Raw genomic sequence first — 24205 nt, forward strand, 5'->3', positions numbered from 1 at the left:
CTTTGCCTGATATACTAACTTTCAAGTATGCCCATAAGGGCAGGCCTAGTACAAGCACAATCTCCCACTCTCCAAACATTGGAGACATCCATTTCGATTACAACCGGCTTTTCAACTTTTAGATATTAGAATTACAATTATACCAAAAAGCAAAACAAAACCAATACATCTTCAAATTTCACACTTCAGGTGCAGATCAAACTTCCATTTTTAACTCTTTTTTACCCTAGTTACCCGTTTGAGTCGGATAATAAAGCAAGTACCTCACCGTCATCAAAATCTGACTCCACTGCAAGCTCAAGAGGGGTCTTACCTTCCCTATCTAATGCCTGCGGATCAGCTCCCCTGCAGGAAACCAAGAGAAATCTTTGTAACATTCCAAAATCACAGTCAGTGGTGTAAATCAATAATCTCAAACACATGTTAATCGCTATGAAAACTCATCGAACATAATATTCTATAGTAAGGATCCACCAATAACCTGGTAAGGAGTAATTTAGCAAGTGCAGCTTTTCCCTTGAGAATACATCGATGAAGGGGTGTTTGACCTCTTGAATCCATTACATTTATATTTGATCCATATTGTAACAGAAGTTCAATCATACCAATGTCTCCAGTTTCACAAGAAAGGTGAAGTAGGGTACAACCATCTAAATCGTCTGCGGTTTGGCCTTCACTGGTACTCACCAAGTTGAAAGAGCTAGCGGATGATCTGTCTGATGAATCCCCTGTGATGTAACTGGAATTGTTTCCTACATTTGAATGTTCTTGCAGTAGCATCACTTTGGCAAGGGTTAATGAAGACACAGAAGATTGTTCATACACTGCATTTAAATCTGCTTCAGAATTAACAATGCAACGATATACAGCCTTCTTATCATTGGCACGAACAGCCTCCCAAATCTGTTGTGCAACTGATTGAGGACGTTGCTCATCTTTTGGCTTGCAAATGAAAAGCTTTTCTGCATACTGAGTTCAAAAGAAAAAGGAAAATTCTTTCCATGGTTACAAACAGCAAATAATTAGAAATTGATCAAATACTCCTTAAAACCCAACATGAACAGAGATAGCCTTAAATTGATCAAAACAGAAGAAAATGTTCTATCTTCTAGCCTGAGAATATTCTAGGTTTTTATGAATCATCAAATTAAGAGCATAGCAAAAAGGACATATTGATTGGAGTTAACAGGCAGAAGGTGGTCAGACCTTCCACTATTACACACAAGGCATAAAAGGAAAGTAAAAACAATTACAATAAGTCGTACTCTTATTAAACTAAGCTGAAACAGCCACAACTATTCACATTGCTCAAGTTCTGGAATTTATATCTGTTCAACAAACCCCCAAAATTTAATTTATACTCATCTCATCCATATGTTTGTATTCTAAGCAGTGTTGTCAAGGGCGGCAGGCAAATTCTAGGAACTATAACCCTTATATTTTCCAAGGCACAAGAACACACATCTGACTGAAGCAAGGTCAAATGAGTCTTTGTGCTTTTGTACGTTTGTACATGTATATACATGATAAGATAAATAACGCCGACAACAATCTCCCGAAAGCAAGTCCAATAAAACATGCAAAAGTCCCCCCCCCCTTTGTGGGCCATTATGCATGATTTTCTTATAATTGTTTGTTGTTGAATACTCGAACATTCAAAAAATAAGTAGTCTGATATTGTCACATTTTTTTTACTATTAAAAGGTGAAGTTGAAGAAAAAAAAAATTAAAAATCAAGGAAATCAAAGAGAATTTCAATCAGACATTTTCATTACACCAGCTACCTTCCCAAAAAGCATGCCTAGGCACACCAGGCATGCACCTTATCAAATGTCTCACCCGAAAGGGTTTGAGAGCTTTTTGTTGTTTGGTGCTTAGGTGCATGCCTTAACGACAATGGAGCCAGAATTAATATACAACTATCCAACTTCAAAGAAAACATATAAACAAGAACATCTATCATGTTAACCCATAAGCAACTATATGAAATACATCAAAAATAATGTTAAGACTACAGTTTAAGGAAAAATACTAAACCTTTGCATGAATGAACTTCTCCTTTACAGATATAGAATCAGAATGACAAGGCTTTCCCATAAGCAGCAGCTGCGGTTTATCAGACTTGTAAAAGCTTCATCACCAGAATAATAAGCATTAGTGACAAGCAGCTAGAGAACCAAGTTTAGTTTTATCCTTACTACATATACTATATTTTAATCATAAGAAAAGAAGATTTATACCCCGTGAGGGTAAGATCAACATGGAAAGCACTTCTTGAATGCAACAATTCCTCCCAGACTGAGTTAGCAAAGGTATTGCCGAGCGATTGAAACAAACTTATAACAGATGGATCCCATACTTTTACATCAAGAGTAAGCGACCTAACCTGAAATATGAACACTTAATTCTTGAGAGATGCAGACTTTCTCATAACTCACAAGGATGATAAAAAAGGTCATATACAATATATTCACTTCACCTTTGATATATGAACACCAAGATTACGGTGAACACCAGAACACTCGATACAAAGAAGAACACCGAGATTCAACGATGCCCAATCAGGTTCAGGGGCACCACAATCTGCACATTTCTCATTCCCACAAACTCTTCGCAGTACATCAATTGGCTTTTCATTTTTCAGACAGGACCTTTGATGTTGTGAAGCCCTTGATTGGCGTTCGTTATGAGCAATAACAAGGTTTCTCTCAGCATTATAATCTTCAACAGCAGTGTGATCAAAATCAGAACTTTCAAAAGAACTACTCTCACTGGCAGATCGATGATGACCACTTCCCATGGGACTGGCAGAAAGACACTGAAAAGGATATAAGTACAACTGTCAATACATTGATAAGGAATAAGCGAGCAAAAATCATGCTACATGTTGAGTAATTACCCTTTCAGGGGCCTGAGAACTAAGTAATGAAGCTATAACACCAGTTATCTTTTCAATCCAATCCATTTGGTCCAGTGCACTCTCTGCCTGCACTGACAAGCACAAAACATTATTGGGGTCAATTCCAAATAATAACCCTAATCCTACGCAATGTAACATTTATGGCCCATCAATCAAGCAATTGGTTGATCCCAGAAATTTAAAAAAAAAAATCTAGATACAAGTTAACCCCTAATGACAAGCTCAGGCTGCACCTAAGTCATACCTGCAAAGTGTAATTCTTGGTTGGAGAAATTATCCGAAAACAAAACCTCAAATCTGACTGGTCAGCATCAACTTTAATTGTTGACGTAAGTAGATTCACTGTGTGATGGGCAACAGATTTTTCATCGTGAACACCACCATGATGATGAGAAGAAGAAAGCCACCGACCCAATAATCCAGATCCAATCTCAGAGCTATTTCGCTGACTGGAAAGCTGACTGCCAGACCCCTATTAATACACCAAGAAAAATCATAAGACAAAAATGGAGCTTTGGTCATAAACTGCACCTCAAGCACTATACTTCTTAATGTTTTCCCTAAGCTGGAGAGCGGGAAGAATCTTACAGATGATTTGCTGCATTGCTTACGGTAATAATAAAGCATCCCACGGCTATCAAGGACAAAAAATCTTCTTTTCCAGTCTCCTCTCAAACTTGATGAACGTTTTGACAGATAGCCTTGTCGAATGGTTTGAACCTGGAGGAATATCCAAGTTTCAGATGCAGATACAGGGTACATAGATGCAAAAGTATCAATAGGACTAACAAAATTTCACAAACAGAAATCCGGGAGAACTTCAAATCTTCTTTAAACCTTTCCCTTCGCAGCAGACTGCATTACTGCCTCTATCATTTTATGTGAACTTCTACCAATTGCTTGTATACCATCTCCATTAGGAGAACCATTAGAACCATTAGAAGACAATCTGCTCTCTCTGTCAACCTGTCTTTTGTACTCTTGCATTCTTTCATTTAAAACTGCCTGCTCATAGTTGGATCTTTCCCTTGATTGATGTGCATAGGTAATGACCTGCAAACTTGTAGTACAACAATTAGTAAATATACGGGCATAGTAGAATCAGAACTGTAGGAATCATCAATACAAGATACAAGATTCCTTTTTCCTTTGGTCTGCTTCAATGGGCATGCCAAGCATAAACCGTGCATCTTATAACATACTATCATACTATGACTAATGTCTCGAACAACTGATACGTATTCGGTACAGGGATATTATTTTTCTTTTTGTTTGAGGAACAATGGGATGAATAAAATACAACACAATCAGAGATGTAAAGATATGTCTCAGACTAAAGGGAAGTTACGATAACAAACCTGATTAATGTATGGCTCCATCTGATGCAATAATTCATAGCCCTATAAATGACCAAATTTCGTCATGAGCAATGCATTCAGCAAGTGATTGAAACAAAGATAAAGAAATAGAGAAGTCATGCCATGTGATAACCTGTTTGAAGTATCGAAGATGTGCATCCATAGTCCCACTGACAGCTTCCAGAAACTCGAATCGCTTTTTGGCTTCAACATTTGAAAGAGCAGTTACCTGTAATTGTAAACCACAGTAGTGTAATTACTATCTTGAACCAATTTTGAACTGTCAAAGCAACATCAATTTAGAAATCATATGCTAGCAATTCACTCACTAGATTAAAACGAGCCTGCTCAAATGTTGACCTTGCATTATGAAGTTCCTAGAATAACTCCAACCATGTCAGATTAAAATATACATGAACATGATATCTATGCAGGTAAGAATGTCAGATACATGAAATTATAAACCATCAAGCAAGCCATTTTGCAAGATACCTCTTCCAAAACATTGGCAATATTACTCTTTGTACTTTTCCTCAGTGAAAGAAACTTTTCACGAGCCTGCAAGATCACACAAAGCAATACAATATAACTATAAATTTGATTTTAGGCCAACTCAAAATTATATTATCACATTCAAGCAATGAAAATAAAGCAAGCAAACGAACTACATAGGCAAAATAAATTTAACTTCTAAAGCACCTGGTCGTAAATGAGACTAGCCTTGTCAAAGAGTTTACGTGCTTCCTGCACTCAGATAAGATATTTTAAAACAAACGGCTAAACAAATAAAACATATATGATCAAGAAGAATACACAGATTATCAGAAGTTGGATGAATATATAGCAAAGCGATAACTAAACAACCTATGTTTCTCTTGATAAGACTGTTTTTACATAACAAAAGTTAAGGCAGCCCAGCTTTTAGCTAATTCCAAATCCTCCCAACTTTATAGGGTAATTTAAATCTCATTTGAGAGAAAGGCGGTTACCTTGACCTCAAGTAAATCAATATTGACAAACTGCAGTAATTTGTCATTTAGCTCAGTTTCAACCTGGAGAGAGAAAAAAAGCAGTTCACAACTTCTAATATTATTGTATGTTAATATGATTGGACAATGAACTATACAATGTCAAAGTTCAATATAGTCGTAAAATTTGCATTCTCGGGATGTTGAAAAGAAAAATTTAAAAATTGACATCAGGAAAGTTCTATAAGATTTAGAGCATTGCAATGTTAAATATCCATGCAGAAAACAACCAACAAAAGGTTAGTTACTGAAATTTCTAAATGATTATCATTGTCTTTCAGCAGGTATTCTTACAGCAGCAGTTGGAGAATGCCAAAAAGTAAGTTTATCCAAAACCAGTTATATTAGATCATCACTCCTCAATAATAAATTTGAATTCATGTTAAAACAATAGTTCAGAGAATTACCTGGGACCGAAGAACTTCCTTGTGTGTCCCAATTTCTCTCAGTGCTATGGTAAACTTGGTCATAACCGGCCCTAAAGAAGCGAAAAAAGGTTCAATTACATATATGGTACCAAACCAAAATATGATCTACATGTAATGTTAGAACCCAAGAACAGAATGAAAAAGCAAAAAGAAAGGCTTTTGGACATCTTATAGAGATCAATCCAATCATTATTATAATAGGAAGTACACCAAGCAAAAAAATGAAGTTGCTACCACCTAAGACTGTCCATCTCTCCACCAATATTCAGGCAAGTGGAACAAAAAACTTTGCCAAAAAATTTGAACAAATACATACCTCCAAAAGCCACACTAATAGGGTCATTATGTCCTCCACCAAACATTTCAAGGGCACTTGCAAAAGCAATGTCCCCATCATATCCCTCCCCAAGTCCTTCACTGCAATTAGAGAAATAAATATGCAAATAAATACTTCCCCAATTCAAGGCTCCAGTAGCAACCCCATTTTTCTCCAGAGGAAGAAGCCATTAAGAATAAAAAAAAGTATTCCTGAGAGCTAGAGCTACAATATAATACTTTTACACAGGACAGTTTGAGTATCAAGCATTCTTGTGTAAAGCAGCAAACATGGACCTAGGGTCAAGTACCACAGAAGAATAACTAATTCATACATAATCATTTAAGTAACTAATTCATACATAATCATTTAAGTTTTTGTTATAATGCAAGGTTGCATTCAGTTGTCTTCATATGTTTGACCCACATGTAAGAAAGAATGTTGAAAAATATATGAAAGACCCGAAACTAGCATAAATTTAAGAATAAAAATAGGCAATGACTGTTAATGCATAGTAACAGGCACCCTTTATGTTAAAGAGGCATAAATAAACAAGCAACAAATACTTCGCACATTATAGACATGTTGAACTATTTCTTTATTTAATTCAGAATTCATGTTTGGCCATGTTATATACATCCCATACCGACATCCTTTGTAAACTTAAGCTCTCTCCCGTAACAACTCGGCACTTTCCTCCATGCATTGTATCTGTCCCGCCAAATAAAATATATAAATTATTTATACATGGTCCATAAATAGCCAAACGTATATACTATCTCATAAAGCTCCAGAATTAGTGTTCATCGTAGGAATAGCATGTCTAGAACATAAAATTAACAGGACATGAAATCAAATATTTTATTTTGAAACTTAAAAAAGAAAATAATGGAGAAATCGCAACCATTATTGAGTTGGCAGCAAGGAAACGTGCATATACAAGCTAGCCCAATCATGATACTCAAGTGATCATATGAACATTTCAAATCCATGAGAAACAACAGTTGCAATCTCCCTGTAACCATGCATGATTGTAAAGGTAAACAATGTCTTAAAGCAAAATGAGATACTCCATCCCACTACAATCAGTATGTACAAAACACAAATGTGGATGTCAGATTGGCGCCTGACAATGATATTCATGAGATAAAATGTTCAGTAGAAATCTTCTAACTTGATTTCATTCTTATCTCTTCCTATTCATAAAGAGAACTTAATCACGTCAAAACTAAAAGCATAATAGATCTTCAAGAAATCAGTGTCATATAGTTTCAATTTTCAGATAATACAACTCATCTCATGCCAGAAAAGATCAAGGATCGCTCTTTAAAGTTTAGACAGTCTTTTAAACCCACCAATAGTGGATACTGATAGTCAAGCTAGAAACCCAGCTTCGCACATGCTCTAACTCTATTTGGAATAAAATAAATCTCCCCAAATCTGCAAAATATTTTTATGGCAAAATCTACAACATTAATTATACAATAACTACCGCTGATCTAGCTAAATTCTTTGAAGCATCTTACTGCTCCGTTCACTTAGCTTAGAAAATTTGAAGGATAAGGGGGAAGATATTCCCGTTTGATTTGTTTCTTTTGCCTTACTTTTCTCCGACAACCAAACGCAAATAAAGCACTGAAGGTTACATAAACAGCAATCAAAATATGCAACCTGAAATAATTCGGCTAAGTATGGAAACAATCTTGAGGGGGGAGTTTATAAATCTAAAATGTTCCCAACTTCCTTCTAGTGTAAAGAACATCGAGAGAGATTGAGAGACAATAACCTGCTGGCGAAACATGGGAGAGTCATCAAGCTTAGCGAAATGCATTGTAAAGGCCACGATTCTTTCTTATCTTCACGATAAATCTTAATTACCATTACATCAATGATCGATCCTTCGTACGACAAAACTAAACCCTTGAGATCTCCCTTTCACTCTGATTTAAACCCTCCAAAACGAGGAAAGACGCCGTCACTTGACAACTTGATTAACATTGGAAAAAAAAGAACTTTTATTAAATCTTGTTTACAGTTCCTTTCTTCACTTTCTGTGTACTGTTTAAGGTTTTAAAAAATAACCGAAAGTAGAAAATAAAAAAAAATAAAACCCTAGAAAAAGAGAGAGTAACAAAAGAGAAAGTGAAGAGGGTAAGGGACAAGAAAACATAAGATTTTGATTATAGGAAGTGGAGTCTTGGAAATTGAGAGTGAAATTAAAACAAAAAAGGGACTTAATTAAGCTCTTTTTAATACATTATTAAGCCTAACACATGAGTTAAGAGTGAGACACTAAGACAAAACAGTCTTAGGTAAAAGCGAAGGCTCATACATAATTAGACTATTCTTTACTTTTTGCTTTTGTTTTCCCCCCTTTACGGTTTCGTTTCGTGAAGCCAAATGTTTTAAAAGTGTGTTGTCTAATACCACGACCTACGTCGTCGTATCGGGGATGTTCTTGAAAACGGCATTACGACTGTGCGTTTTTGATAGGGGGTAAGCCTAGAACCTTAATTTTTTTTAAAAAAACTTCATCCTAAGTAGGGGTGTAAACAAGCCAAGTCAAGCTCGAATATTGCTGAGCTCGACTCGACTCGAAAACTCGCGAGTTTAAAATTTTTAAGCTCGACTCGAACTCAAAATCCTAAACTGAAGCTCGTGAGCAGCTCGAAAAGACTCGAAATGAAAAAAAAAATCCTTAAACTTAACTTGATTAAAGCCTCAAACTCAAACATGAACCTTAAATACATGAAATCTTATTGTATTTTTAAAAAAAATCAATACATAAATATTAATATTATTATTAATTTATTTTTTAAATAAAATTTTAATATATTATATTTTCGAGTTGCTCACGAGTTTTTCGAGTCGAATATCAAGTAGCTCGTTTTAACTTGTTAATTGATCCGAATATTTATCGAACTTTGATCGAATTGATTTCGAATAACTCACGATCTATCTCGTTTCATTTACATTCCTATTCCCAAGTAAACTCTGTTTGAGAGAGGAAAGAGAAAGGCGAGTGCAAGTGGATAAGCGTGAAATTGAATTTCCTACTTTTTGAAGTTTGAATGGTACGAAGGTTGGTTAGTCACGCGCCATGAACGAGTGGTGATTGATCATAGAAACTGAAAGATGCTTCTGTGTTGCAAACTCAGCAATCGAGGAATTGGGACCCAAACTGGAAGAATCAGTCTTCCCCTCTTCCATTTTCATTTTTCTTGTTTTCGTATCAAAATGTAATATTCTATTTCTTTTGGGATAATTTAATTCCGTCTCTATGCTCTACATTTCCATTAATTAATTATAATGAAAATCTATTAGTGTTTTCATTTAAAATATTTTTTATATAATAATAATACTTAATTTTATCGAATAAATAAAAATATATGTAATAAAAATCATAACTAAAAAAAGAGTATATAAACTTAAAATATATTAATCAAATCATTTTTTTAAATTTATCAAAAATAAAAACTATTACCAATCGCATAAAAATATTAAAAATTTTAACAAAAATAACTTTAATAAATTTCATTGTTGTTGGTGACGTATAAACAATATTAACAGTAGCATAATAATAAACCATAATAACACATTGGCAAGTAAATAACTTTATCATATCATATTTAAAATGATTATGAACATGCACAAACCAAACAATATCGGTAGTAAAAGAATTGTTGTTATTCTTTGAGGTCTCGAGTTCGAACATTATAAATTCCAATTATATCAGCGTTCAAAATATCAAATGGTTGAAAGTTGTGCTTTAAACAGATACTAAACTGTATTATCCCAGATTAATTAAAAATGATTATGAACATCTACTAATATGAAATCTACTAACATGAGCGTGTAAAGTACAATAGATTAGCACGAACCAAACGACCTCAGTGATTAAAGAATTATTGTTATTTCTTGAGACCCTGAATTCGAATACCATGTGCATAAGAGTATGAACGTATAATGTTAAATGATTAAAAACCATTAAACAAATATTATTGTATTAACCCTAAATAAATAAAAATCGATAGTAGAAAATAAATTTTATCTTAAAAAAGTACCACACCAACAAAAAAACATGTTATAAAAACAAACATAAACATTCTCAGTTCTTATAAGAAAAATGAGAGAAAATTATTAAATAAAGTAAAATAAAAATCATTTATATCCGCAAAATAAAATCTAATATATATTATAAAAATGGAAAGTGTTAACGATTAATTCTTATATTGCAATCGCTAATAATCATATAAAACTGTAAAAATATAATAATATACATAAAAAGTAGTTTCATTCTATCAATGTCCTCTTTTGACAGACCAATCGTGATGTTTACCAACGTGTTAATGATTTAGAGCAATGACAATGTGGCAACAGCACGCTTTTAGAATTATATATATCCCATTAGCAAACCAGTGATGAGAGAAGATTTTCTAATTCACTACTCTTTAGTATCGTGGGTGTGGATAATTGAATAATTCAAATTCTACTCGATTAATATTTGATTCGAATTAATTTGATTTAAATTTAAAATTTACTTGATATTTTAATAAGTTAAGCCAAACAAGATCCAATCCGATTTTAGTTCATCCCTTTTTTAGATACTTTTTTAAAACGTTAATTGTCTTGTTTTTAGAATTAGTTATGTGTCGTTAAACTTTTTTTCAAAAATAATTGTGTTGTGTTAGTTTAATATATCTGTTGATTATTGTTCTTTTTAGAGCTTTAACTTTGAAATTATTCCACACATTATATTTCAGAAAATTATCCGTATTGAGAATGATGAATACAAATTAATGCTTTATATGTAATATTTGTATTAATTATGTTACTATAATTTATAAAATATACGTAATGATTTAATGTATTGAGAAAATGTTTCATGGCATATTTTTAATTAAAACAGTTAGTGAAAAAAGTTATATAACATAAATGTGGGACAAAGTATAAACTACAAATCATTGTACAAACATGAATGTCTTAGGATACTACGATCGTCACTCTTGGTGGGTAATCCGTAAATTCCTATGTAAATTCACATTGGGTCTTAGGTATGCTATGTGTAATACCCTAAAATTTGATCAGTGACTAAAATGTAAGTTTTGAAAGTCTAGTGGTTAAAGTATAAACTTTGAAAAGTGTAGGGACTGAAATTTGTAATTTTTTAAAGTATATATATATATATATATATATATATATATATATATATATATATATATATATATATATATATTATAAATGGTATGAATAGTTTGGATTAAAATAGAGATTTTAGTGGGAATCGGATTTTTGATACGAGATTTGTGTTAAAAGCTATAAAGTAGTGAAGTTCAATATTGAAATCGAATATTCGGATCGAATCGTAATTTTACGAAAATTTGAAGGATGTTGGGAAATGGTTGGAAGTATTATTTTCGTATTTTAGATCAGAGAAATTTTGATCAAAACAGTGCAATTTTTCAAATTTGTACGAAATAATGGAATTTTACTGACTAAAATGCAATTTTTAAAAATTACATAGCCAAATTCGAAATCAAAGTCAAATTGATTCATCTTTGACCAAGGAATATTTTAATGGAAAATATGACAATGACAATTGGTAATTATCAAGTTTTATTAATGGTATTTTGGTGATTTTTCATTAATTGAATTTTAAATTCAATTTAAATGACATGTGTATCATGAAAATTACTAGAAAAATCAAGAATTCTTTTTCTCCATCAGCTTGCTGCCGTGAACCCCTCCAAGGTGAGAAAAAAAAATTAGTTTCCCATTTTTGATCTATTTTAGAAGGATTTTAGACTTCGGTGTAGTTAGGAAAAATGTTCTACGTTCAATTCGCTACGTTTTGACATGAATATCACTAGGGTTTATGTTCAAGTTCATCTTGAGTTGATGAGGGGATGTTGATTTCTTGTGTTTTAGGGGTTATAAAGAGTTAAGTGATTTTAAAGAATTGGTTTTAAGAATTGATGAAAAACCTAAGAATGAAGTTAATGAAAACATTTTAGATTTTGAATATGACAGTAAGTTTAAAAATTCACCAGAAATTCTATAAAAATTATTTGGAGGTGATTTTTATATATTTTGTTCGTATATAAATCTAGTTTTGTTTAAAACAAATGGGGATCAATTTCAAAGTGTATAAAAATATGTGAATAAAGTCAGAAAAAGAGGCAGCAGATTCTACACAAAGCAGATTCTATCGATCAACTTTGAAAATTCACCATAAATTGTACAAAATGAATTAGAAGGAGTTATTTATATGGATAGATTCGTATTCGAGTCTAGTTTTCAACGGAATAAACAAATTTAAATTCAAGTGTGTATATCAATACAGAATACTGATTCTTTAAAGGTAGTGCAAGTTGTTTGAATATGAACATTTTAGAATTTAAGTTGAAATGGATTAGAAGATGAAGAGTAATGTTTAAATATTGAGTATATTTTTGGATGCTTGGAATTTGAGTTAAATGACGAGATACCATTTTGAATAAATTGGAAATGTTTAGAAGAATTCTAAAAGAATTCATTTTAATGGCTAGATGGTGGAATTCGAAAGGTTCCAAAACTTTGGGAACTTGTTTGCAAGTTCTTAAACGAATAAGTATTATTTGGGTATTTTATTCAAGTGTTGGAATTTTATTAATTAATGTACAATTATCATAATGGTGAAGGATCATTATTAATTAAAGGAAAAGTTGAGTTGAATTCTAGAAAGAATTTAAAATATGTGGTTTGATTTTATAATTGGTAAAAGTTGAATAATCATGTTGGGAATAATTATTTATGAAAGTTCATAAGTGTTTCGATAAGTTTGAAGTTATAATGGAGTTATGAGTTTGGTTGATATCGATTTAGTTATCGATTTTATTTTATAGATTTTCAAATGTTAGAATGAGCTTATAGTAGTACGATATTATTATGTAGTTCATACAATTTTTGTGTTATAATTTGGTATTGTCAGACTACGTTAAATCTAGCAATCCGAATGATTCGAAAGGAAAGGACAAAGCTCGTGACTAGGATTATTATATACAAGTTCTGTAGTGAGGCAAAGGTGAGTGCAGTTATTTATTTAATTATTTTGATCGAGGACGACTTACGATAAGTCAAACTCATTTCAATTTACAACATGGTTTATAAATTTTACAAAGAATATTTTTATAATATTCTATATCAGTTTTATAAATGATTTAAGGTATGAACTACCCAAGCATGATATTTTTATAATGAAATTATTATGATACGTCAGCCCATTGTGTGTAATAATGAGAATTGTTGGTACACTTGGCATACCATTAGTTGAGTATTTATCCATTATCAACTTTGATACATTCATGTATCAATGTTATCATATCAACTTTGGTACATTCGTGTATTAATGTTATCATATCAGCTTTAATACATTCGTGTATCAATGTTATCATATCAGCTTTGGTACATTCGTGTATCAATGTTATCATATCAGCTTTGGTACATTCGTGTATCAATGTCCAGCACCGATGGTGCTTATTCAGGTTATGATGGCACTGAAGTGCATCATATCTCATTATCAGTTACGATTTACACCGTGTTGTGCATAGTGCGCACCTTACTCACGTATCTTATATTCTCATAAATATGCATTGGGCTATGAAAATGAATATGCAAGTTGTGAATGATTTCCAGTTGACAGGAAGCATGATATGCTTATTTTATCAGATATGATTTATCAGAATTTTCATGAGTTCATGATTTAAAACAAAATTTCATGTCTCAGTGAAGAAATCGACTTGGATAAGTTGGTTTGCCAGTTTAATGTTTTAAGTTGAATTATTTTATTTATGTTTATGATATTTTTCAGATTTTTCCCACCTTAGATTATTATTGCCTCACTAAGTTATACTTAGCGCATGATGATTTTCATGCGTAGGTTCTAATAAGGATAAGTACGATCAGTAAGGAGCTATCGAAGCGTCTTTTTGGGAAGACATACATATCATCAGTATCAGTAAGACATCTATGATGTTTCCTTTGACTTATAGTGGCATGTATAATTATGTCAGTAGTTTCTATTCATCGTATTTATTTTAAATAATTTGTAATAGTAAACTATAACTATTTTAGTTTATTTTACTTAGTTTAGTTTTATCGGTATCTATACATGACAAGAATTTATTACATTATTATGTTTTTAAAAGATTTTACGAAAAAGACATGGTTTAGGAAATTATTGATTAACAAATGATTTTATTTTCCTTTAATAAAGAAATAAATTATAAGTTGAGATATACTTTAAAATAGATTTTTAAAGTTAGAATAAGAGTGTTTTCAAAGGAAATAATTTTTTATGAAAATTTCAGTTCAGTAAATGTTTTCAAGTTGATGTGACATATTTGACTCGTATATCGAGACATATACGGGTTAAGAGTGTTACACTATAACCCTGAACTGAAGGAGTCACCTTTAACCTAAACTTTACTGTACAAAAAAATGTCAATGTCTTAAAAAATACAATTAATAATAATTTTTATACTAAATGATTAAAAAAATTTAGTTGATATATATATATATATATATTATAAATTTGAGTTCAATACTTATTAAGAGTAAAATTTCTCTTTCCATTACCTAAGAAAAAAATGTTAAAAAACATAATAAATTAACATAAAGAAGTCTCAAAAACTAATGAAGGATGCATCATATCATGTAGATCAATTGTCAAAGAAAAATACAATTATCAATAATTTTTAGAGTAAATGGTTAAAAATTCTCGATTGACATCTTCAATTTTTTTAGGTTGTGAGTTTAATATCTATTTGGAGTAAAATTTACCTTCTTTTTTAAGTAAGAATTATTAAAAGAAAAACACAATTAAGACCGAAAATAAATTAGCATAATCACACTATTAGAAGTCTCAAAAACTAATCAAGGATGCATCATGCCATGTAGACCAATTGTTAATAATTAGTTTTTATCGTTCGAATATTAGTAGTTAAATGAAAAATATCATTTCATGTACTATATCTGATTCAGTTATTATAATATTATTTATTATGAATGAAATTTAAATTGAAAATAAATTAAAATTAATATAATGATATTATTTTAGATTTTACTTGGTATAAGGGACAAAAATAAAAAATTAACCAAATGATTAAAATTTTAAATTTTAAATATTATAAATATAAGCTATTTAATTAATAAAATTTATATTATTGTCAAGTTTCATCATTCACACAAAACAAAGTCTTAATGTCTCATCATGCATATACTAATAATTAAAAAAAATCACAAGTGATTAAAAAAATTATATACACTTTTATAATAGATAATTATTTAGTATTTTATCATATTTTTATTATTTTAAAAAATAAATAATTAGTTGAATTTGATATATTTTTATTCACCTAGATATTTGTTAGAGATTGAATAAATAATTAGGGAATGGACGGTTGGGCCGGACTCAGCTTGAAAGTCCGGCTGAAAGGAATATCTAATCAGCAGCAGCAAGTGGGATTGGTTTCCATACGAAACCGGTTCAATCTCATCCTATTCTATCCACCCGTATTCCGGCCATCAATTATTTCAAATTAAACTACCCCAAAACAGAAAACTCTGAGCAAAGGCGGTGCTTCGAAACATAAATAAAAACCCTAAAAGCCGGTTCCCAAAGCCAACTGATCATACCATGGACGATACTTTTAAACTTCGAGTGCAGAAAGTATTCGGATCTCTCCAATCATCGCATTCTTCATCTCAGCAGCAGCAGCAGCGGCCGCTTCTCTGGTCTCTCTCCGACGACGAGGTCGAGAGGAGGGAATGGAGGAGAGAATCCGCCGCCGATCGGGAGGATACGTTGTGTTCATCGTCGTTTGACGAGTTCTTGAAGGAGGAAAGGAAGTATAGGAGTGGGAGGCGTAAAGAACTGGAGGATGATTTCGATAACGATGATGAAGACGGCGACGACGATGATAGAGGTTTGAGTCAGTCGCGTAGTAGAAAAATCGACGATCATGGAGATGAGTTGGAGATCAGATCTTATATTGGAATGGATTCCACTCTCGACAATGAGGTATATTAAAATTTCTTTCGTTTTCTAAACCGTATAAAATTCTTTAGTTATTCTTTGATTTTGTTTTTAACCGTTTGCATTCGTTTGGTTGTTGTTTCTGTTCGTGTTTGAAAATTATCTTGTTATTTAGGTTAATAATTTTTTATTATCAGGGCGGCTAAGTTGTTTTTTTTAAGCAAATACTTAGATGGGTGGCTTAGAAGCTTTTCTGCCTAGAGAAGAGGATTATGCGAACGTTTATTAATTATTACTCTTTTGAAATTAAGATTACATTGCGTGTAACGTGAATCAAATATGAGTTTGTTTAAGCTATTTGCAAATTGAGAAGCTTCCACTTATGTTCGCAAAAGGTGTTATTAATAAAGGATGATAGGAATGGATCAGGTTAATTATGGTAGAAGAACTTTATGTACAGATGATTGAAAACCTGCTGCCTTTACCATTTTATAAGGATGGATTCATTAGGCACATCTGAAGTAGTTTACGAAGATTGTTTAGAAATTAGTAATTAGTATCAGCATTTACTGTTTTGAATTAGCTAAAATTCATTGTGACTATGGCTAACTTCAATGGTTCTCACATGAATTGATGAATTTATTTATGTTTCGCTCTACCTTATATCCATAACAACAAAAGTAATTGTACAAGTTGAGTGAGTATAGATGAGAAATTGTTTCTCAGATGTTTAATACACTTGTCAAGAATTTAATGAATAATATGTGTCCCGTGTGCCTGTGAGTTTCCCTTTTTGTGTTCAGAACAAACCACCACCTCTTCCTTTTCTCCTCCAATCTATTTGCAGTTGAGCTGATGTTTGTTTAATGTGTGTCACAGGAAGAGGAAGATGAATATGACAAAGTGGCTTCAGGCAGGGAAAATGCAGGTGAACGCCTTTATATGAGTGACGTTTCTGATCATGGATCTTTTTTGAATTCACATAATATCCTTCAAAGAGCATTCAACAATTCCAGTAGCAAGGACCACCGCGCAAATCATACGGCAGCAAGAATCAGGCTGAAAGAAGATGATGAAGTAGCTCAGAAGGTTAGTGATTGTGGTATGTCAAATTCAGAAATTAGAGAATTATCAGACGTGAAGGCATCCAATAATGGTTGCCAGTTGAGGTCTATCTTAAAAAGAAAGAACACCGGTACAGATTCCAAGCCACAAAAGCGTGTGAGGTTTGACTGTGCTTTTAAAAATGATTTGGAAGAGCAGTTTGAAAAATCTGAGGATCATCATCCTGAAGATTCGGAAGATGTATCTCTGCAGGCTGAAAATGACAGAGCACTTCCAGATTATTTACGGAATCCTTCTAGGTATACATGCTATAGTTTTGATTCATCAAGTGAGGTTGGTGAAGAATCTAGTGCTCAAACTTCGGAGGATGTCCTTAAGCTTGTTCCAAATTCAAAATCTACAGAATCATTGTCAAAGCAAGAGGAAGCACCTCGTGATCTTCCAAAGTCAGTGACTTTTATCCCAAAGAGAAAATTTGGCAATCTTCAACTAGGAAGTGGTGTCAGTGAGTTCAGGAGAATGAAGATGAATGTAAGAAGCAGTATCAGTGACATTGAGGACGGTGAAGATGATGCAACAGAAGATGCTACACCACAAACAAGTGCAGCAAATGGTACTCCAGTTATGCAAAAAGGTGGCCGCAGCTATAGAGTAAAACCACAGCCAGAGGACTATGACTTAAACGGCTGAAGAGAACAACTTTCAACCATTTAAAGGTTTGCTACTAAAATATCTTGAAATAGTTTTAAGTTTAAACTGTTCTCCCAAGTTCCATTCCCCCCCCCCCCCCACCATAACCGTTATGTTAATACAACCTATTAGAACGATGGAGTGTTAATGAATGTGTGCATGATGTTAAATGTATGTCTTCATTCATCACCTATGATTCATTTCAGTTGCAGCATTTTTTCACCTGTGATTCTACTTTAAATGTTTTAGCATGAATGGGTTGGATTTGTATATATCCCTTTTTCAATTGTAGGTATTGTTTCATATTGGTCCCTTCGAACATACAATTATACAAACCAGAGCATGTTCAATTAAGAAATGGATGAAACCTGAACAAATCAGTTATCAAGAAAGCAGTAAGTTGCCTAAAGATCTACAAAATGTAAGAGATTAGATATGGATGTAAAAGTTATGAATACAAAATCGTTCAAACATTACGTTCGATTTGATTTTTATGTTTTTTTTCTCTTTCTTCAATTGAATTTATGGATGATTTTGAGGCCATGGTAGAGTACAAGCCATTAGAAAGATAAAAGGTGATAAAAGGTAATCTGCACTTGTAGTCACTAACGTTTATTTGTCTAATCAAATTGTTGCCATTTGAACTTTAGGGGGAAAATCATTTTTAGGGTTTAAACTTCTAATTTTTACATATGAATAATTGATATCAATATATAATAAAAATAATAAAATTTTCGTTAGTTTAATAAATCAATTCAATTGATTCAATTAAGAAACATAAAAAATTCAAATGTCAGAAAAATAAAAATTTAAAGGTTCAAATAGCATTTTTTTTAAATCTTACTATTGAAGTTAATAAGTTATTTTTTTATAAGAAAACAGTCTCGTTAAATACCTCCTTCATACCCGGAGAGACCTCAATAACGGAAGGAGGAAAAGAGTGCCAAACCTTTATAAAAAAAAATCCTTATAACAATACAACGGTTCAACCATCCAAGGATAAGAGGTACACAGCCCCTGTACAACATTGACAAACCAGCAAAAAAGAAACTAATGCAGCACCAGCTGCCCCAAAACTGAGCAAAACTCCACCCAATACCTTTCTTCGCCAAAGAATCTGCCAGCTTATAGATAACTCTAGGTATAAAACACACTCTAATATTAAATGAATCAACAGTTTTCGCTTAATTACCCACTAAAGATCTAAAGCAACTTGGACAATTCATTGGATTCAAAACCCAGCTAACCGCCACCTTACTATCACTTTCCACAATAAAACGATCTGAAGCAGCAAGGGGAGAATTTAAGCAGAAATCAAAATCAATTAAGTGCAAGTAATTCGGCCAAAATAGGGTGACCGTGTCCGATTTTCTCCGAGAAGCAGCCTAAGATAAAACCATCCTCATCTCTAAGGACACCTCCCACGCCACCAGCTGCCCCATTCACCGGCATGGGCCCGTCAACATTCATCTTAAGAAAGCCCGCAGGAGGGGCTGTCCACGAACAAGGCTTGTCGAAGCCCTTGCCTATCGAAGCAAGATCAACCAGCCTAGGGTTAGCCACAATATCCTCAGTAGATAAGGCAAGCAAAGGAATCTTGGCTTTCAACCAAAATGCCAATCTGGACTTCGTTAGAAAGAATAACTGCAGAAAATCCATCCGTCCATTCTTGAAAATCAAATCATTCCTGAAAACCCAAATTGACCATAAAATAACAGAAGGAATTAGATGCCACACACAAGAAGCGGGAATGGCAGGGCAGGCTTCATGCCAAGATTGAAGGAAAAGCTTCGGTTCTTCATGAAAGACTACGGACAGGTCCCAAAGCTTGACAAACATCATCCATTGGCGCCAGGAGATCTCACACGAGAACAACAGATGGTTAACGGATTCCGAAAGAGAACACATAATGGGCAAGAAATATCCGATATTAAGGAGACATCTATCTTTACAAGTTCATATTTAACAGGGATCCTTCCTAAACAAACCTGCCATTTAAAAATGTCAACCTTTGGTAACACCGAGCGACTCCAGACATATTTCTGCCAATAAAAATCTAAATTTGGTCTTCTATCTTTGAGAACTGCTTTTTTGAGAGAGCTGATGGAGTAAGGGCCATCCCCTGCGCAATCCCAACGAACCCAATCCTTGTTTAATCCACTGGCTTGGAACTCATCCAAAGCAGTGGACAGATCCAACCATTGACCTCGCTCCCAATCAAACGGCTGTTTGCGCAAGGGAATATTCCAGGATCAATAAACTTCAGATTTAAATCCCATATCCGCAATGCTCCCAACTTTATTGGAGGCGAGCGAGAAAATCCGAGGAAATTTCAACTTCAGCGGGATGTTAAATAGCCAGACATCCTCCCAGAACGATATGGACGCGCCATCCCCAATCATAATGACAAAATTCCTCCTTAAGCATCTCCCCACCTCATCGTCATCATTGAATGAATTTAATATGCTTTTCCAAATCAAGGAGGACCGATTATGCGCAGGCGAGGAAGGAAGGTGGCGAGTGGAGTCATATTTATATTTACAAGAGATAACTCTCTGCCATAACCCATTCTTGTCATTAGCGAACTTCCACATCTATTTACCTAATAACGCTCTATAATGCAAGGAAAGATCAGCAATGCTAAGACCCCCAAGTTCTTCCGGACAACAAACACTAGATTGCTTTACCCAGTGAATCTTCCTCCTTTCCAAGGAACCAACCCACAAGAAGTTAAGCCGAAATATAATATCATTTTATAATTAATTCAATTACATGATATCTTAACAAGAAAAAATTAATATCTAATTTTATTATATTTTAGTTAAAATATAAATTTATTTAATAATTTAATAATTATCATTATATTTAAAATTAATCTTTTATATCCTATTTATTAATCAACTTACCTAAATGATATTTTACTGAAGCTCATTATGAGAGTGAACTTTTCAACTCAACTTGTTCTATTTGTAAATGTCGAGGTTCAAATCTCTGACCTTACTTAAATAATCTAGTGTCTTATTATATTATACCATTGGTTGTTAGTTAATTATAATTATTTTTTTAAAAAATACAAAAATATCTTTTAAAAAATTCAATTTACAAAATTTGGAAAAAGAATTATTTAAAATTTTAAACTTCACCGGTTCATCGACACTGCCACGCACCACTATCCTCAATCATGGTCAACCAGCCATCACTAAACCCAATCCCCAAACACTAACCAGTTGCATTCTGCTTCTTTATATAGTATCTTATAACATTAACCTTGGTAGTTGGATAAGCTGTGACATAGCGTTTTTCTTATCATTTCCTTCCAGTTCTGGGCTTCTGAAATTTGTACTCATTTCTTCTTCCTCAATTTCCAGCTTATGGTGTTTTCAGTATTTCTTCTCGTCTAATTTCAGCAGTGTCGTGCTTCATTTTCTTGTTTGTAACGCTGAAAAGCATTTATTTGATTTGCGTTCTTAGTTTTGGTTTGTGAAGCATGAAACAGGTTCTTCATATGACTTTATTGACTGAACACAAAAAATGATGACCTATTTTATTTATTATTTATAGAAAAATACAAAAAAATGGAGTTTCAAATAGGTATTATAAATATGAGATGAACAAGATTTTTTTAAATTGGATAAATGGGAAATACTCTCCCTGGCAAAGAAGTATATCCCATGCTTAGATATTCAACTTTTAACCCGCAATGCATGCATGGCATGGCTTTCGGGCTGGTTGCACACCATGGCATGGCTATCGAGGGTCTTGCACGAAGGCAGGAAGGGACGCACACATCCAAATCAGTCGAGGCTTGTAGTTTTACAGTATGACTTCAAATGACCACTGAGAATGGTTGGGACAAGGTATTCGCCGAGGGGATGCTATATCCATTGTTAACCGCCTAAACAACTCGCACAAAGATATCTCAGCGATTGGATTGATGTTCATCAAGGATCGTTAGATTTTGGTTGGTAACCCAAACCTCAAGGTTCTCTATGCTAAGGAGAGACCAGTCGTGTTGCTCATTCCCTTGCTCAATGGGATTTGTCAAGAATCAATCATTTTGATTTCATCTTTGATGTACCGGAATGTATCATAAATATAGAAAGCAATCAGAAAAAAAAATCTGAGTAACTTGGAGTTAATGTAACCAGGTTTTTTCCTGAATGTCAGCTCATACAGGTTCCTGGAGTAACTTTTAGCCTTTTAGAGAATTTTAATTCGGTAAGTCATGACAAAGGCCATTGACTCATGGTTCACGTAGAAGAATACAGCTTTTAAGTGTCTGTTTTTTCTTCCTCACCAACTAACCTAATTTAGAGAATTGATGAATGTGTCACTTCACTTTAGGATATAGTCACTACCAAAATATAACTACATTCGAAGTCAATTCATTTATATATTTAATCAAAATATATCAAATTGTTGCAGAGAAGGTGTCTTAGTGAACAAGGAATTAACAACAAATTTTAATACAAGTGCTCCAACAAATTAAAGAAAAAAAGGTTGAAATGCAATAAATTTGACAGTTAAGATGCTTAAGTCATTTGTTTCACCATTCACAATTTCATGATTGCTAGCACTACCATTCACTCCATTGCATCTCTCAACCTCTTTCTATCCACGGACACATAAAAATAAGGTATCTTGCTATTACTTCATAAATAGCACAAATATGAGAGGACAACATTGAAACACAAACAGATCAAGATATAGTTAATCTTAAACGTCCTAGATCACAATGCAAAAAAATATCATAACAATTTTTTTCCAAACTATACAAAGTACTCTATTATCGTCACAGTAATAAAATCTTCAATCTTCTTTTACAGAACATGACATTCAAACAGAAATGCAATAAATATTTCGTTTAAAAAATCATGAAACATTTTCATTTCTAAATTTCCCCTTCAACAAAATATATATATAAGCACCAAGCCACCAATGCTTCCTTCTATATAAAAACCTTGCAAAACAAAATAAACAGTTTACCTTAGAGAAGTGGAGAAAATACTTATTGAACAGCCTGAGTTTATCTTTCACCGCCATAGCCGCACTTGTACCATGAATAGATGCTAAATCATCACCATAGTTGCCCCCTTTCGTATCAGTTTCCTGTAGATAGGCAACATCTTTTTCACCATTTTCAGTGGTTTCAGAACCATTAGATACACACTCCAGCTCTGCATTACCAACTTGTGCTTTTTGACCATGATTGTATCTTGAGAAGCATTCAATGTTTTCCTCTTCCAATAACTACCATAATAGGGTCTCTTCTCCAAAGGAATACTTTGGAATCTGGGGCTAAATCTTGTATTTGATTTCTTTCCTGATCCCGAGTCAAGTACATTCTGTATCTTCTCAATGTTTGAGTAACCACGAGACTCATTCAATGTTTTCCTCTTCAGACAACCACCATAATAGGGTCTCTTTTCCACAGGAATACTTTGGAGTCTGTAGCTAACTCTAGTATCTGATATCTTTCTTGAGTCAAGTACATTCCGTATCTTCTTAATATTTGAGTTACCGTGTGTATCATTCAATGTTTTCCTCTTTCAGCAACTACCATAATAGGGTCTTCTCCAAAGGAATGCTTCTGAATCTGGGGCTAACTCTAGTATTTGATGTCTTTCTTGAATCAAGTACATTCTGTATCTTCTCAATGTTTGAGTTACCATGAGAATCATTCAATGTTTTCCTCTTCTGAAAGCTACCATCATATGGTCTCTTTTCCAAAGGAATACTTTAGAGTCTGGGGCTAACTCTAGTATCTGATATCTTTCTTGAGTCAAGTACATTATGTATCTTCTCAATGTTTGAATTACTATAAGCATCATTCAATGTTTTCTTCTTCTGACAACCAACATAATTGGGTCTCTTTTCCAAAGGAATACTTTGGAGTCTGGGGCTAACTCTAGTATCTGATATCTTTCATGAGTCAAGTACATTCTGTATCTTCTCAGTGTTTGAGTTGCCATTTTTTGGTAAACTTTGGAGTTTGGAACCTTGAGCTAGCTCTAGTATTTGATGTCTTTCTTGAGTCAGTTGCATCACATATCTCCACTTTTGGTAGATTTTGAAATCTTAGGTTAACTCTGGTATTTGATGTCTTTCCTGAGTCGGTTGAATTCCATATCTTCTCGATGTGCAAGTTGCCAACATTTGGCAAATTTTGAAACCTTGGGTTAACTCTAGTATTCGATGTTTTTCTTGATTCAGATGCATTCCAAATATTTTCAATGTTTGAGTCAACTCCGGTTGGTAGATTTTGAAACCTTGGACTAACTTTAGTATTTGATGTTTTTCTAGTTTCAGATGCATTCCGTGTATTTCCAAATTCCAAAGTTTGAGTTGCCACCGTTCTGTAGAATTTGAAACCTTGGACTAACTC

The 24205-nt window shown here is 33.2% G+C and overlaps 2 protein-coding genes and 1 long non-coding RNA gene across 3 annotated transcripts; 1 reads left to right on the forward strand and 2 right to left on the reverse strand.

Moving 5' to 3' along the window:
- Window positions 1–207: 207 nt before the first annotated feature.
- Window positions 208–6153, reverse strand: LOC120172066 (ADP-ribosylation factor GTPase-activating protein AGD3-like). The gene is made up of 17 exons (XM_039179637.1): window positions 6051–6153; window positions 5714–5784; window positions 5268–5330; window positions 4978–5022; window positions 4771–4836; window positions 4608–4655; window positions 4412–4507; window positions 4279–4320; window positions 3758–3973; window positions 3509–3640; window positions 3165–3392; window positions 2900–2986; window positions 2480–2818; window positions 2241–2386; window positions 2038–2131; window positions 482–969; window positions 208–345 (listed from the first exon to the last, which is right to left on the reverse strand). Exons 1-17 carry the CDS (start codon window positions 6094–6096, stop codon window positions 231–233), a joined length of 2322 nt encoding a protein of 773 aa, XP_039035568.1. The 5' UTR covers window positions 6097–6153; the 3' UTR covers window positions 208–230.
- A 559-nt stretch (window positions 6154–6712) lies between these two features.
- LOC120172128 lies at window positions 6713–24203 on the reverse strand. The gene is made up of 3 exons (XR_005520942.1): window positions 24193–24203; window positions 7837–7948; window positions 6713–6761 (listed from the first exon to the last, which is right to left on the reverse strand). It is a non-coding gene; the product is annotated as an uncharacterized LOC120172128 (long non-coding RNA).
- LOC120172076 (uncharacterized protein DDB_G0283697-like) lies at window positions 15605–18073 on the forward strand. Its single transcript, XM_039179642.1, has 2 exons — window positions 15605–16110; window positions 16945–18073. The coding sequence occupies exons 1-2, from the start codon at window positions 15727–15729 to the stop codon at window positions 17818–17820; spliced, it is 1260 nt and encodes a 419-aa protein (XP_039035573.1). The 5' UTR covers window positions 15605–15726; the 3' UTR covers window positions 17821–18073.
- Window positions 24204–24205: the final 2 nt, after the last annotated feature.

Source organism: Hibiscus syriacus, unplaced genomic scaffold (genome assembly GCF_006381635.1).
Source record: "Hibiscus syriacus cultivar Baekdansim isolate YM2019G1 unplaced genomic scaffold, ASM638163v2 tig00003041_pilon, whole genome shotgun sequence".
Classification (NCBI taxonomy): Eukaryota; Viridiplantae; Streptophyta; class Magnoliopsida; order Malvales; family Malvaceae; genus Hibiscus; species Hibiscus syriacus.

What these genes read in the sequence shown, in the direction of transcription:
- LOC120172066 (XM_039179637.1), bottom strand. Translation starts at nt 6,096, where the DNA reads ATGTTTGGTGGAGGACATAATGACCCTATTAGTGTGGCTTTTGGAG. An exon ending in AGGAAGTTCTTCGGTCCCAG is followed by an intron (nt 5,331 to 5,713) that starts GTAATTCTCTGA and finishes TTCTCTCTCCAG; the next exon opens with GTTGAAACTGAGCTAAATGA. An exon ending in TGGAGCCATACATTAATCAG is followed by an intron (nt 3,974 to 4,278) that starts GTTTGTTATCGT and finishes ACAAGTTTGCAG; the next exon opens with GTCATTACCTATGCACATCA.
- LOC120172076 (XM_039179642.1), top strand. Translation starts at nt 15,727, where the DNA reads ATGGACGATACTTTTAAACTTCGAGTGCAGAAAGTATTCGGATCTCTC. An exon ending in ATTCCACTCTCGACAATGAG is followed by an intron (nt 16,111 to 16,944) that starts GTATATTAAAAT and finishes TGTGTGTCACAG; the next exon opens with GAAGAGGAAGATGAATATGA.